The sequence below is a fragment of the Solanum pennellii genome, chromosome 10 (assembly GCF_001406875.1).
Source record: "Solanum pennellii chromosome 10, SPENNV200".
In the NCBI taxonomy this organism is placed as follows: Eukaryota; Viridiplantae; Streptophyta; class Magnoliopsida; order Solanales; family Solanaceae; genus Solanum; species Solanum pennellii.
In genome coordinates, this window is record NC_028646.1 from 58,501,408 (window position 1) to 58,516,248 (window position 14,841).

The window sequence follows — 14,841 nt, forward strand, 5'->3', positions numbered from 1 at the left end:
GGGGGGTTGGAGGGGGTTAAGGGTACGGGTGAAAAAAATGAAATTTTGGAGTTCAAAATATTTTTTTAAAAATAAACTTTAATTTTTTTGGGAAGCATGGGGTGGAGGTCGAAAGTTGAAATATTAATAGGGACTCGTATATGAAAGTTTTGAAAAATCGCTTCTACAACTTGGTAACAGAAGGTTTTTTGAAAATTTGGAGAAAACTTGCAATACCCATATTTGACCCGTAGTTTACCTATAATATACCGATATTTTAATGGGTAAAATAAGGGTATAGTCCTAAATATTACCTATATTTAAAATCACTCTTTCAACCCATATTTAATGGGCTATTTGGGCGGGTCAATGAAAAATGGGCTTAAATTACCAGCACTAGTTTGAAGTATCAACCAATGAATTTAAAAGCAAAAAATAAAGAAATAAGTGTCAAAAACACACCTAAACTATAGATTTTGTTTGAGTTTCATACCTAAAGTATTGAAAGTTTGAGATTCATACCTAAACTGACACTTTTTAGTTTGAGAAACACACATCTCTTTTTTGTACCTCTCTCATTATGGTATGTGTAATACACTCTCTCTTTTATTTTAAAGAATTTTCACATCACACTCCACATGGTTAAAATATTCAACCTTGACAAAAAATAAATAAATTATTAGTATTAGTTAAAATTAAAAATTAAAAAATTATTATAAAAAAATAATATTTCTTTATAAAATAAAATGTAAAATATTTTTCTTACCCCACACCATTTTTTGAAGTTTTTTATTTTGTTTAAATTTCTTTTATAAAAGTATTTCATTTTTTAATTCATCTCCTTCCCCTCATCAAATACTAATTAGATATTATTTTATTTTCTTAAAAATATAATTCTACCCATCCCACTTAACTCTCCGCTTTCAATTTTTTTTCTCAGTTTTTAGATATACATATCGAAAATACTTTTTACTTGTCGTCACAAGACTTTTTATATTTTTAGTTGTTTATGTTATATTCGGTACACTAGTAGAATTTTTTTTCTAAAAATATATGTACGTGCATATCTAACACAAAATAAGAAAAACGTCAAAAAATAAAAATTAGGAGCGAAAAATTAAATAGGATGGGGTAGATTTTTTAAAATAAAATAATATCAATTTCTACCGGGGGGGGGGGGGGGNTGAAATATGAAATTTTTAAAAATATTATATAAATGATTTTTTTTTTTTTAAAAAAAGGATGGGGTTGTCGCGGGGGATGGGGGTACGTGGAGGAGGTGTTGGAGTGAGATAAGAACAATAATTTAATTTTTTATATGGATAAATCTTTAATTTTAATTAATATTAATTTTTTATTATTTAATTTTTATCTAGATAAAATATTTTATCTATGTGGAATGTCATGTGTCAAAGTTTTTTCATATAAAAGAGAGAGTGCACTACACACACCACTGAGGTGTGTTTCTCAAACTAAAAAGTGATAGTTTAGGTAGGAAACTCACACTTTCAATAGTTTAGGCATGAAACTCAAAAAATTGAATAATTTATGCGTGTTTTTGACACTTATCTCAAAAATAAAATCAAAAGTTATACAATTTATTAAACTCCCCAAATATAATAAAATATAACTTCCCATATTAAATAGGAAATATTTTAAGTTTCATAACTTCCCATATTAAATAGGAAATATTTTAAGTTTCAAACACTCGAACTTATTATACATTAATTTTGTTTACTAATTGTGTAATTTTCAAGAACTCTAAATATATACAACATTTCTTTTATTTATTTGTTCTTTAATTAGTGTTATTGAACATTGAATAACTTGCCTATTCATTTTACTAGTTTTATTGTGCTTAATGTGAGTGTGAATAGTCTTTGAAGAACAAATCTTGCAGACAATCAACGAAGCCGATCCTTGTAAAATTGGAGAAATCCTTCATATTATTCTCACTCAACAAGAGAACCGTCTAAAGATGATTAGATGATCTTTCAGTCGTCATCAAGAGGCTTACATGGTCGGAAAAGAGGAGAATTATATACTTTTTAGACTAATAATAATGTCTTATAAATATTGATTGAAACCATAGATCAATTGAATTGCTAATGCGCTCAAATTACACCTCCGGTTAAGAAGTATAACACGGTCGCTATCAAACATAAATTCCAATTAGGTTGATTCAGTCACACTTGATCTATTTACAAGCTTTGGTAAAAATACAAATGACCACCTTTTTATACATTATCCTTTCCATGTATGCTAGTTCTTGTGTGAGTGATAGCTTCTTTGAACATGTCTTATTTCTAGTAGATTCTCTTTTTTTTACTTTTATAAGGGAAGATCTCTCTTTTTATGATTCTCTAGATACTTTGTATTTGAGAGAAGTCCTCTCTTCTTAGGTGTCTTGTAATTCTAGGTTCCTTTTCTAGTATCGATGATGAGTTGACCGTCCTTGGTAAAATACCCAACTTATGAACCAAGTACAATTAGGCTTCTACTTTTAATATAACGATAAGTGTTGGTACTGGAGTCCTTATCTTATTTCTTTGTGCACTTAATTTTTGATACACTTGCTCGAATTTAAAACAGAAGCTGAGAATGGCAAATAGTACTCATCAGGCAGGAAGTACTTGTACAAGCATCCAAGAGAAGTCATAGCACTTGAAGGTATTCTCGACCAATCAAACTACTAAGCAAGTTACTTCCCAACAGAATATTATGAAAACTAAAACCTTAATTCAAATTCAGTGGCCAAGAGGCAATATTCCCAAAAATATATATATTTTGTTCAACATACAAAAAGTAGTCATATCAACAATTCTAACAGGAAGTAAGAATCACAAAAGTACAATCTAAAGTGTTCCATGTAAAGCCGGTGGAGCCTATCAAACAAGAAAATTCTGTACATTTCGCTTGGGAATACTCTTACATAGTACAGGCACAAAACATAAGCTTTGTTTGAATAATTTCCATATTCTACAAATACTAAACAGTTTCAGCATAGCAATCACTGACAGGTCATGGAGAAGTCCTGAAGAGATATGATACCACACTAATAAATGAAAACTCAGCAAGTACTTGTTTGTGCACAATCCTTGTCCAGGCATTTAAGAACATAGCATCAATGCGATCGTGGAGGATAGACTCCAGGGTATTGACCTGGCAAGACAACAAAAATATATAGTTAACCCTAATTGGCATACCAGGGGAGAGTAGGAAATTCACATCTTACAAGATTTACCTGGAGGATAGGAGTAACCCTGTGGTGGAGAAGGCTGAGGCGGATACGCAGATGATGAGTAAGGTGAAGGATAAGCAGCCGATTGAGGGGGATAAAGAGATGCTGAATGATATGCTGCTGGAGGGGGTGGGACTGTGGAATAAGGAGAAGCTGGATAAAATGCTGAAGGAGGCGAGGCTGTGGAATAAGGAGATGGTGCTGGATAGCCAGAAGGTGTTGGGTGAGAAGCTACATGTGGTGGAGCTACTGAATATGGATATGATCCAGAAGTTGGTGTAACATATGGAGGGCCTGATTGAGCATGGCTTGTTGCTGGCTTCTGGAAGTAAAAGAGAAATTCATGTTAAAGACATTAAAAGATTTTTGGGGTGGGAAGCAAGAAGGAAATTCTAAGAGAAGACGGCGGCACTTACATTGGTATTTGCATAGTGCATTATTAGTCGAACTTCTCCTGCATGCCTGTAAAAGAAATATACTTCTGTTACACAATGTGATTTCATTAGGAATACACAAGTGTTGAAAAAGCTGCTCTCTTCATTCGTCTCCAATGACCTCACAAATACTATCAAGAAAAAATCTTTATAGCCCCCATGAATCCACCAGTATCAGTACTTGGTGTGCTGACTAAATACCTTTTATGTGAGAAAACAAATTACAACTCCTGTTGACTCAACTTATATCCTGCAAGGTAATCAATAATTCCTCGCCTCATATCTAGTATATTGAACCTCAACTACCCCTAATTCTTCAACCAACTTGAAGCCAACATGTGACCCAATTGTGTCTAGTATGCCTAAAGGTCTGTAAGGCTCTTTGTAGAAAGAGCTGATCCATGACCCCTTTGACTACCGGAAGTAGACAATTAATAGGGAGAAAGTTGAACAAAAAAAAATTCAACACTTCTACAGAATACAAATAGCTTATGAAAGCTTAAGTTCCACCTGCATCACTGTCCCGAAGTAAGTTGATGGCTAGTTATAGACAGGTCTATGTTAATCAATAATGATGAAATGAAGAACTTTAGTGATGAATGAAAAGAATCACATCATACCCATACATCCCAGACCTTGGTGTCGCAAATTGTCATATTAATGTCACATGAAAGAGTGGAATCACAATGTAGAAGATTTTGTCAAAGAAAACAAACAAAAAAAGACACAAATTCAAACTTAGAAGGACTATAAACACAATTCTCGCCGTAAAAGAAAGACCATAGCAAATTCATCTAGAAATAGCAGTTGTTTTTATCAATATACCTGCCGTTCTTCCTCTGAAGTGGCCAAGCAGTATCATCAAATCCCTGTGAGAGAACCTTCTGTAGTTGAACCCTAGAATTAAATTAAATAATTTAATCATTAGCACTCAACTAACAAACTAAATAGATCATTCAATCAACTCAACAACAAATCCAAATCAGTCAAGAGAAAACAAATTGAGACTTACTTTCCACTCCCTATAAAATCATCTGAATTAACAGTATTGCTATTCCACACAACAACATTGATCTCTCGCAACCCTTCAATTAGCTTAAACACAAATTTCTCTTGAAACGTAGGGTTTTTACCGCCATCTACATATAAACAAAAGCATGAATCTCATCAAAATCCATCAAAAATGATAGTTAACAGATATAAATCCATTCAATTTGTACCTGTACATGTACGAGTACGGAATTTAGAACTTCCGTATTCAAGGCAAACATACGGATCTTGCCTTGAAATCCATTCAGTATCCTTCAGTTTATTACAAGCAACAACTACAAAAACGAAAATTCAAAGTAAATAATGAAAAGTAATTCATAAAATCTTAGTATTTTTGTTGTAGTTGAATGAAGTTCGTACCAGTTACTTCAAGGAGTTGGCCTTGGATGCCATATGCTATCGACATGGAAAGTAGAAGAAGAAAGAAGACAACGATGAGGAGGAATTTGGGTTAAAAATTAGCTAAGGAAAAAAAAATGAGGGTTTTTATTTATTTTATAAAGAGAACAAATCAACCAATAGATTTATTTTATAAAGAGAACAAATCAACCAATAGGAGGTTTCGTGTTCATTTCTTTGACTTATATTAAAAGTATTTCGTTGACTAGAAACAGAGAATGCGCGTTACAAAATCATAGCGTCAATGACTAAAACATTTATGTAATGGATTATTTCAAATACTCCCTCTTATCCATTTTACACCATATCTTTAAATTTCAAAATTCAAAGAAGTCTATTTTCAAAGAAAAGACTTTCATAAATATTTTTAATGATCAATTATTTACTGTGACTTCTATTATTTAGTTTGCAAATTTGTAAATTTCATTTCTAAAAAAATAAAGATTCTATATGCAAATTTTTTGTCTAACTTAAACTATTTGACTCTAAAAAATTGAAAAATATCAAATAAGACAGACCTAATATTAGAGTTTTAGTTGTAATAAAGTATGTCTTTCTCATAATTCTAAAAATCTAAAATAGACAATTTTATCTCTTATAAGTCAAGAAATTAGTAAGGAAGAAAAAATATATGAAGTATAGAGGTGGATTCAGAATTTGAATCTTATAGATTTAACCTCTTAATATTTTGGCTTTGAACCTGCTATAGTTAAAAATATGTATTCGTATTTATTATCTATCATAAATTTTAATAAAGTTGATATAAATTTATGATCTAACGCCAAAAAATTATGAATTGAATTCACACAAATAATAATATATTCACCCTTGACAAAGAGTATATAGATAAAATAGAACAACTATGTAAAGGTCATCGTGAGTTTACTTTTACAACATGCCTAGCAATTTGGTGAAATTGTTATTGAACATTCCTAGCAATTTGGTGAAATTGTTATTGAACAAGTATTCAAATGACTGTGTTTGAGGCATTCTATATATGAAAGATGATGTCATTCATTCATATATATATATATAGGTTTGAAACTAGTGAAACACTATTTAATTAATTGAAAAATATTTTATGATATTTTGAAGAAATTTTTTCTAGAATGATTCAAAATGGCGCAAAACTATCAGAAATTATATTTAGAAGTAAAATCGAAAGAAGTTATCTTTGTTTATTCAAAGAGTCACCAATAAAGGCATCGTATATTTGGATAGAAAAGGAAAAGTTAGCCTCAGCCCTCAAGTATATTGGTTTCGATTCAATTCTTAAAAGAGTTGGACTTGTAGCATGTCGACCTGTTGAATCAACTTTTTTATGACCCAAGTCATGTTATTGACAAACAAAATAAAAGTATATGACACCTTATCCTACAAGGAAGTCCTTGTTCATAGTAAGCTTCAAATTAAGGAGATTGCATCAATAAAGATTGTGTGAAGAAATCATTTAATCAACGATGTCACTTAAGAATTAAAACTAAAACAATCAAAAAGAGATTGTTAATGCCAAATGCAAAAAAAAAAAGAGAGAGGGAATCAGTAGTAATGTTCCTATCACATATTTTTGTGAATTTGTCAAAAAATAGAAGTAGATAGAAAAACAAGAGTTGAATATGACGACCTAGAAATTGAGTGTTGCAAGTTGCAACAACTTTAATTTAGTCATTGAAAACTCTTTTATATATACTAGATACAAAAGCCCGGATAAGCCCGGGCCCAATGTATATTACTTTATTTTTTTTAATTAACATGATTTTGTTGTTAATTATTTTTATAATATCTTAAATGTATTTTTCAACTAATATACGGAAAAGCGTCAAAGTTACCCCTGAACTATGTGAAACAGACCACTTAGAGCCTTCGTTACATTTTAGAAAAAAAAAATACTCATGTTGTTATCCTAAGAAATCACATATACCCTCAAGCGTTAACACCCCATATTTTCATTGACTTGGCAAGCCACATGGGACTAATCCTTCCACCTAATTATTGCCAACTAGGATGCATTACAAAAGAACTAGACCTTTAGTGGCGACAACGATCGCCACAAAAGCCCAAAAAATCGTCACTAAAAGTTTTTAAAATGAAATTCTAATTTTGTATTTTTTTCTTCATTATTTTTAAAAAAAAAACTAAAATGATATCGATTAAGTAGGAGTTTTAAGACACTTTATGTTTTATGTTTACGTTATAAGTAAATGTATAAAATGTACAATTATGCATTATATAGCAGGAGATGTGAATCGAGAAGTAATTTTTATGATTTTTCGTAATAATATTGGGTGTTTTTAATATTGACAATGCAAGTTATTTATTTTAGAAAATTAGGTTGCAATCGAAAATTAATTACCATACTTTTTTTGAAAAAATAGGTTTTACTAGTAGTCGTCACTAAAAATCACTCGTAACTTTTAGTGGCAATATTTTGAGATTTTGTGGCAACTTTATCGCTACTAAAGATCAAGTTCTTTTGTAGTGAATCTTAGTTGGCAACACTTAGTTGGAGGGATTAGTTCCATGTGACATGTCATGTCACTAAAAATTGAGTGTTAACTCTTGAGGGTATTGTGGTCTCCTAGGATAACAGCGGGGGTATTTTTGATCCCAAAATACAATGCAGGATATAAGTGGTCTATTTCGCATACTTCAGTGGCAATTTTGACCCTTTTTCGAATAATATATGTGGCACGTGTGATATTTTGAAAGTTCTTCAATTTAAGTACATAATTTTAAAATAATATATAGCTCTTATTCAATTTACATGTGACACTTGTGAAATACGGAGAGTAAATCAATTTTGATATTTTTTTTCATACTGTAAGTTATGATTTATAATATTCATGAATTAATTTTTAAATAATAGATGTTACTTTTATTATCTCAATTTATATGGCACGTGTGAAATATGGAGAGTTAATCACATTTTAATAGTATGTTTTTAGAGACTTGTTTTAGAATGCAAATTTAAAATTCGCCTTCTATTTTTCAAACTCTTGTATCTAGTCACATAATGTTTCTAAAATTGGAATGAACATAGTATTAAATGTAAAATTTATATTTCTCATTAATTAGATCAATTATTTATATATCTCGGTAATCATAGTTTATAATAATTTACATTTCTCATTAATTAATAATAAGTTGTTGGAATAAACAGTAGCAAACAAAGATAATGAATGAACAAAGAAAGACTTTAAGCATCTTTAGAAGGCACAAAAATGTAGCTTTATTTACATAAAAGTACAAAACAACTGAAGTAATAAATATAATATTAAGGGCAAATATATAAATTAGAAAAGTACCGCAAAGCATCCCAAAATATGGCTTTATTATTAGGATAAGTGAAATAATAACATAGAATATGAAGGGCAAAATATAAATCTACTTATATAAATATGGAAACCACGCAACTGATACAGACTTGTTGACTGTAAAGTGTGTGATTATTACGGCTTATATATTAGTAGTATATGAATTGATTAACCGATCACATGCTTTGTCTTTTTAAAATTTAAGTTTTTTTTTTTTTGTATCATTGTGTATTTTATGGTGAAATTGAAATTTTTATTGAGAAGATTCAAAATATTAAAAAATAAACGTAATAGAGAATTCAAAAGTAATATTAATCTTACGTATGTAAGACTAATTTTTCACCAACAAGATTTAAATAAACCTCTTTGCTCTTAAACTACCGCCCTACGACCAACTATCTTATGACTTCTTCATTTAACAAAAAAATAAAAACTGTTAGAGTCGATTGTACAGCTTGACTAATTAACATGTAGCTTCTAGAAGCAACTAGAAGAAAAGTAGTTAGTTAGTTAGGTGTTGTCAGATTAGTCATTAGTAAATTGTATAAATACATTAGAGTTACTAGTTTTTGTAACAGTATTTTACTCGATTAATACAGTATTTTTATTTTTCTCTCCTTCAACTATTTTTATTGTATATTCAATTGTGTGTAAGAAATTAACATGATATCAGAGCTTTGAAGATCATTCATGGTGTTTTTCCCAATTTTTGTTCTAGCTCTTCGTCTCTTCATGTTTTTCATCTCTGTTTCGAAGTTTTCCGCTAGCTCTTCATTTCTTCACGATTTTTCATCTCTGTTTCAAATTATTTTTCTCTTTTTCACACATGGCGATTGATTCAACTGATGAAGTTTCTGGATCCACACCTCCCAACATTCAATAAATTGATTGCAATGATTCACTCTATGTTCATCCATCTGATACACCAAGAGTGTCTATGGTTCCTCAGCTGCTAATTGGAGCCAAAAACTACTTTGAATAGAGTAGATCTATGAAAATTGCACTACTCATGAAGAACAAGTTAGGTTTTATTGATGGTTCCTACAATAGAGAACAGTACGTAGGAGATACATACAAGCTACATCAATGGGATCCTGCAACGCTATTGTACAGGCATGGATAATGGCATCTGTTTCGAAGGAATTGCTAAGAGGCATTGTGTCACATCCGGGGAGCACTCCCTAGATGTAACCAGCGTCGTCGTCCTCTTTGAGGACTAAGACTAGACTCTTAGCTTATATCAGTACATTCATAGGTTAAAATACGAAAACTTTAAAAAAATTTCATTACTACTACATTGAGGTTTACATAGACCTCTATATACACATAATATTTATATCGAGTATACATAGACCCTTCGTATAAGAAGATTACTTAGTCTTCTACTTTTATTGCACATAAATATATAAAATATAACATAGTCTCAAATAGTCGTCTCATCTCATAACCATCTAACAAGAGTACAATAATTTGGGCTAGCCAATACATCAATGAAATAAGACCACATATAGGTCATACAATGTTTCGTACTCAATTGAAAAGGAAAGAACATAAGAGTCTCAAAACTAAAACAACTTCATAGGCTTGATAGTGGCATTGCCTTGAAAAGTGAGGACCTACCCAACTTGCATGATTGAGAATTCTAAGTCTTCTTCAAAGTCGTCTCAAAATCCTTCAACGACCGAAACTTTAAATGTTGGGGAAAAGGAAGAAATGGGGTTAGTACACCACTTTTACTATGTATGAGGTCATATGCACACATATCATGAAATCATGCTAAAAAGAGAAATTTCAGTGTAATAGGCTATTTTACATGTAGAAAGCCTTATGCACATTCAAGAAGACCATACCAATCAATAAGACATATTCATTAATTCATAAGCATGTACATCACAAGACCAACAATACAAAGTCTAGTCAAGTCAACATGCATATCATATAATTGAACACGTAGTCAAAGTAACTCTATCATCAAGTTATAATAGCAAAAGCATGAATAAGAGTACATTTCAACATAACCAAAGCAACACCATTACTCATGACCCTCTTTAAGTCAACTTGTGCAATGACTAAGCAAAACCCCATAACTTTACTTAATCAAGTAAACCTAGCAATAACCATAACCAATGTCCGACTTCACATAACATAACATTAAGATTCATGATAACATACTTTCGCAATAGAGACCAAGTACATTTTCATAAGAGTAATCAAAATCACATATTTTCTTTTACATGTAAGATCATCATATGCATAGCATTTACTTTTATAAGCATACACATACATAAGAACATCCTCCTAAGACTTCCCTTAAGGCTAACTAGTGCAATGTATAGGTAGAGTCCCATAACCCTACCTAGACTAAGCTAAAACACCTTATGTCATCTTAGTTAGAGTTCATTCCTTTAGTTCATTTTACCTTTTGGGAACATCTTGCCTTTACCGATATAGACCACATGAGATAATGTGGAAACCGGTATCATGAAACCCCACACCGAAAGAAGGCGGACTACTTGTCAAGGTAGTACCAAAAATGAACATAGCAACTATGTGGATCCACTAGATAGTATTCCTATGGGGGAAACATAGTTCAATAACTAGGAGATATAGTTGGGACCTTCCTTATTCTACATGCATTAGAGTCTCCAATATTAATAGTACATTAGTCATCCTACCTTCCCTATGTGGGAAGGGACACTCTTCACTCTAGTTCACTCGGTGCTAAGCTAGAGTCCCTTTTTGAAATATCTTTAATGCCTTTATTAATCATCATAGCTTAATGTAGGTTATAGGTTCTATACCTTGTATCAACATCATCATCATAGCTTAATAAGAATTGCATGAGTATTTTCATTTCATTACAATCCATATAAGTGAGGTTAGCATATTAACATATTCACATCATTTTTATGAACATTGGTAAATCATTGCCATCCTTATAACATTTACATCTTAGCCAACACCTCACAATCCATAGTCAAGCATACCAACCCTATCAATCCTAATACAAGACATACTCCAATACAACATCATGACTTAATCACAATTAACCATACTTGAAGTAAAGAATAGGGATCACAAGACTTACCAAATCTCCTTCATAATCCATCATCAAGGTCTTAAAATCAACCCTTAATACAACCCCATAAGGGTGTAATAATATCACACAAAAATAACCAACATGATAACAAGGCTAATTGAATCACTACATCACAATCCATCACTAGTTCATAGCTTAAGATAAGAGACTTAGGTCAAAGTCATAATCTAGATCAATTACTCAATAAGTAGCATGATAGGATTATAATTTACCATCATAAGTTCATAATGATACAATATCATCATCTAATAGTAATTCAACCAATAACCAATTCAATTTAACCAACATTACACAATTCATATCAAAATCATAACCTAGGGTTAAGGAGAATAGGTCATCTTCTACAAACTAGTACAATCCATCAAGAAATAACACAACTGAGTTAAAATACATGTTAATATATTCATAATATCTAAAATAAAATCATAAAAAAAAGTTAATTCATAACATCAATTTTGTATTGGATGAAAACCCAGTTGAAAACCCAACTTTTGAAATCAATTTGATGGAACCTTTTGAGGAAAGAGGTCTCAAAGGTGAAATGAATCCCATACCTTGTTGTTTAATGAATATTGATGGAGAAACCTTGGTAATTGCATCCCTAAAACCCACCTTGACCTTGTATTCTATGGAGTTCTTCAACTAGAGAGAGAAATAAGAGAAAAGAAGAGAATTTGGATTTATGAATTATGAGAGCTTAGGTTAGTCTAATTACATAGGGTCTTTATATAGGTTGTTAACTAACTTAATTATACCTCCCCTAACCCCTTATTAACCTCCTAACTAATCCAACTAATTAATTGACTTAAATAAAAACGTGTAGCAAAACAGACCCCTCACAGACGACGCAACGATCAACGAATCTTGTGTCCATCGACGGACACTATTCACCTCCGTGCTGCACATCCGTCGATGAGTTCAAAGACTTGTAAAAACAAGCCTTGTACAAAACTTTTAAGTGTCCATCGACGGGGGCAATCAACGGCCCATCGATTGGACCACGAGTCATCTGTGGCACTTCGTTGGTGACACTGTCTATTGACAACTTTTAGTCACTTTTGCAAGGGTCCTCCTCAGGGGTCGTGCTCGGAAGTTTCAACTATGAACTAACTCTAATACGTGTTAGACACCCTTCCACCAATTTTCATCATTTTTTACTCCTAAAAGCAAGTCAAATAGGCTAAGGCACGCTAATACCTCTTTGAACTAGTTTTCAGACGTCATGGATGTTCTTTGATGTTTTGATTCCTAGACTTCCTAAATGACTTTATACATTAAATTGACCTTAAAAAGTGTCTAAACCTCTTGAAACTTATGTTAGTCTCTAGAACGTGTCTTAGATTTTCGAAGTGTTACACATTGTCTATTCATCATCTGCGCATAAGGTTTGGGCAACTTTCAAAGAAAAGTTTGATAAGATCAATACGACAAGGATCTTCACATGAATAAGGAAATTGGGGATTTATCTCAAGGTACTACAAGTGTGTCCGCTTATTTTTCACATCTAATTGTTTTATAGGATGAATTTGAATCGATCATACCCATTCCTGGTTGCGATTGTCCTCGATCCAGACCTTTTATGGAGTATTTAGGTCTGCAGAAAACCATGAAATTTCTTATGGGGCTTAATGATGCATAATCTCCACAGAAGATTCAAATCCTCATAATGGATCCAACTCCTAGTCTCAATCAAGTTTATTCCATGATATTTCATGAAGAGAGTCAACGTCTAACTGTTCTTCGGGAGCTTTGAGTAGTGGATCCATGGAAGGTTTAATCACAACCAATGTTTCACGTTATAGATCTAATTCACTGAACATGTTAGGAATTTTGCCATCGACTCATTGATTATCCACCAAACTTTCAATTCACCAACAATAGAAGGTCACAAGGTAATGCTAATAGCAACACTAGTTTTGCCAATTCATCCAATACTGGGAATTCATTCAAGGGAGAGAATTATGGAAACAACAACCTTACAAGACAGTGAATCACTCACAACAATATCAACAACAACACTACAAGACAGGGGATCAATCACAACAATGGACAACCTTACAATAATGCAGGAAGCAAAGGAAAAAATCCAATTTATGGAGGTAACGTTAATGCTGGTGGACCATCAGCCCACAATGCCAATTTTTCCAGTGGTGCTGCAACACAATCATCATCGCAATCCATTCCAGTAGTACAAACTTTCACTCCTGAACAATATCAACAAGTTCTGCACATGCTTGACAAATACAAGGAACCAACTGACTCAGCTAACATGGCAGATAAGCATCTCATCAACCAGGATTATTGGATTGTGGATTCAGGTGCCACTAATCACATGACTTCATCTCTAAATCTGTTATCTGATCCTATTGTACTTTTTTCTCCTCAATGCGTACATTTACCTAATGGTGCTAGAACTACTATTATTCACACTGGCACTTCCAGTCTTTCCACATCACAATCTATTCACAATGTCTTGTACATTCCTGATTTTTAATGTAATTTACTTGCAGTTTCAAAAATCACCAGAGATCTACAATGTTTTGTATCAATTTATCTTGATTTCTTCCTATTTCAGGACCTTTGGAGTGGTGTGGTGAAGGGGATTGGTAGACTACATAGAGGACTCTACATTCTCAATCCTTCGACACTTGCTACCATATCTCATCATTGTCTATCTTCTGTTTCTACACCATCTCCATCGTACACTGCACCAATATTTGATCTTCTATCACCAACATTTGTTTCTACATCTTCACTTTGGCAAAATTGAATGGGACATGCTCCTTATTCAGTTTTGCAGAAGATCACTTCATTAAAGAAGCATGTAGTTCATCTTTGTGATTGTTTTGTATGTCCATTAGCCAAGCATCATAGATTACCTTTTCCTAAAAGTACTAGTATGTCTAAGAATCCTTTTGATCTTGTTCACATTGACATTTGGGGTCTTTATCGAGTTTGTACTTTTAATGGTTTCAGACATTTTCTTACTCTTGTTGATGATTATACTCGAATGACATGGACCTATCTCTTGCGTTTGAAAATTGATTCATTTGTTATCTTACAATCTTTCATTCAAACGGTGTATACTCAGTACTCAACTTCCATCAAACACATTAGGTCAGATAATGGTTCTGAATTTTTCAACCAGCATTGTTCTTCACTTTTTGTATCTAAAGGAATTATTCACCAAAGCAGTTGCGTCCACACACCACAAAAAAATGGTTTAGTTGAACGCAAACACAGACGTCTCCTTGAGGTTGCAAGGGACCTTAAGTTCCAAGCTCAAATTCCCTTAAAATACTGTGGAGATTGCCTTCTTACTTC

General features: G+C 32.3%; 1 protein-coding gene across 1 annotated transcript; it reads right to left on the minus strand.

Moving 5' to 3' along the window:
• Nucleotides 1–2,719: 2,719 nt before the first annotated feature.
• Nucleotides 2,720–5,225, minus strand: LOC107031967 (elicitor-responsive protein 1-like). The gene is made up of 7 exons (XM_015233496.2): nt 5,065–5,225; nt 4,875–4,979; nt 4,667–4,793; nt 4,480–4,551; nt 3,637–3,682; nt 3,224–3,542; nt 2,720–3,141 (listed from the first exon to the last, which is right to left on the minus strand). The coding sequence occupies exons 1-7, from the start codon at nt 5,108–5,110 to the stop codon at nt 3,104–3,106; spliced, it is 753 nt and encodes a 250-aa protein (XP_015088982.1). The 5' UTR covers nt 5,111–5,225; the 3' UTR covers nt 2,720–3,103.
• Nucleotides 5,226–14,841: the final 9,616 nt, after the last annotated feature.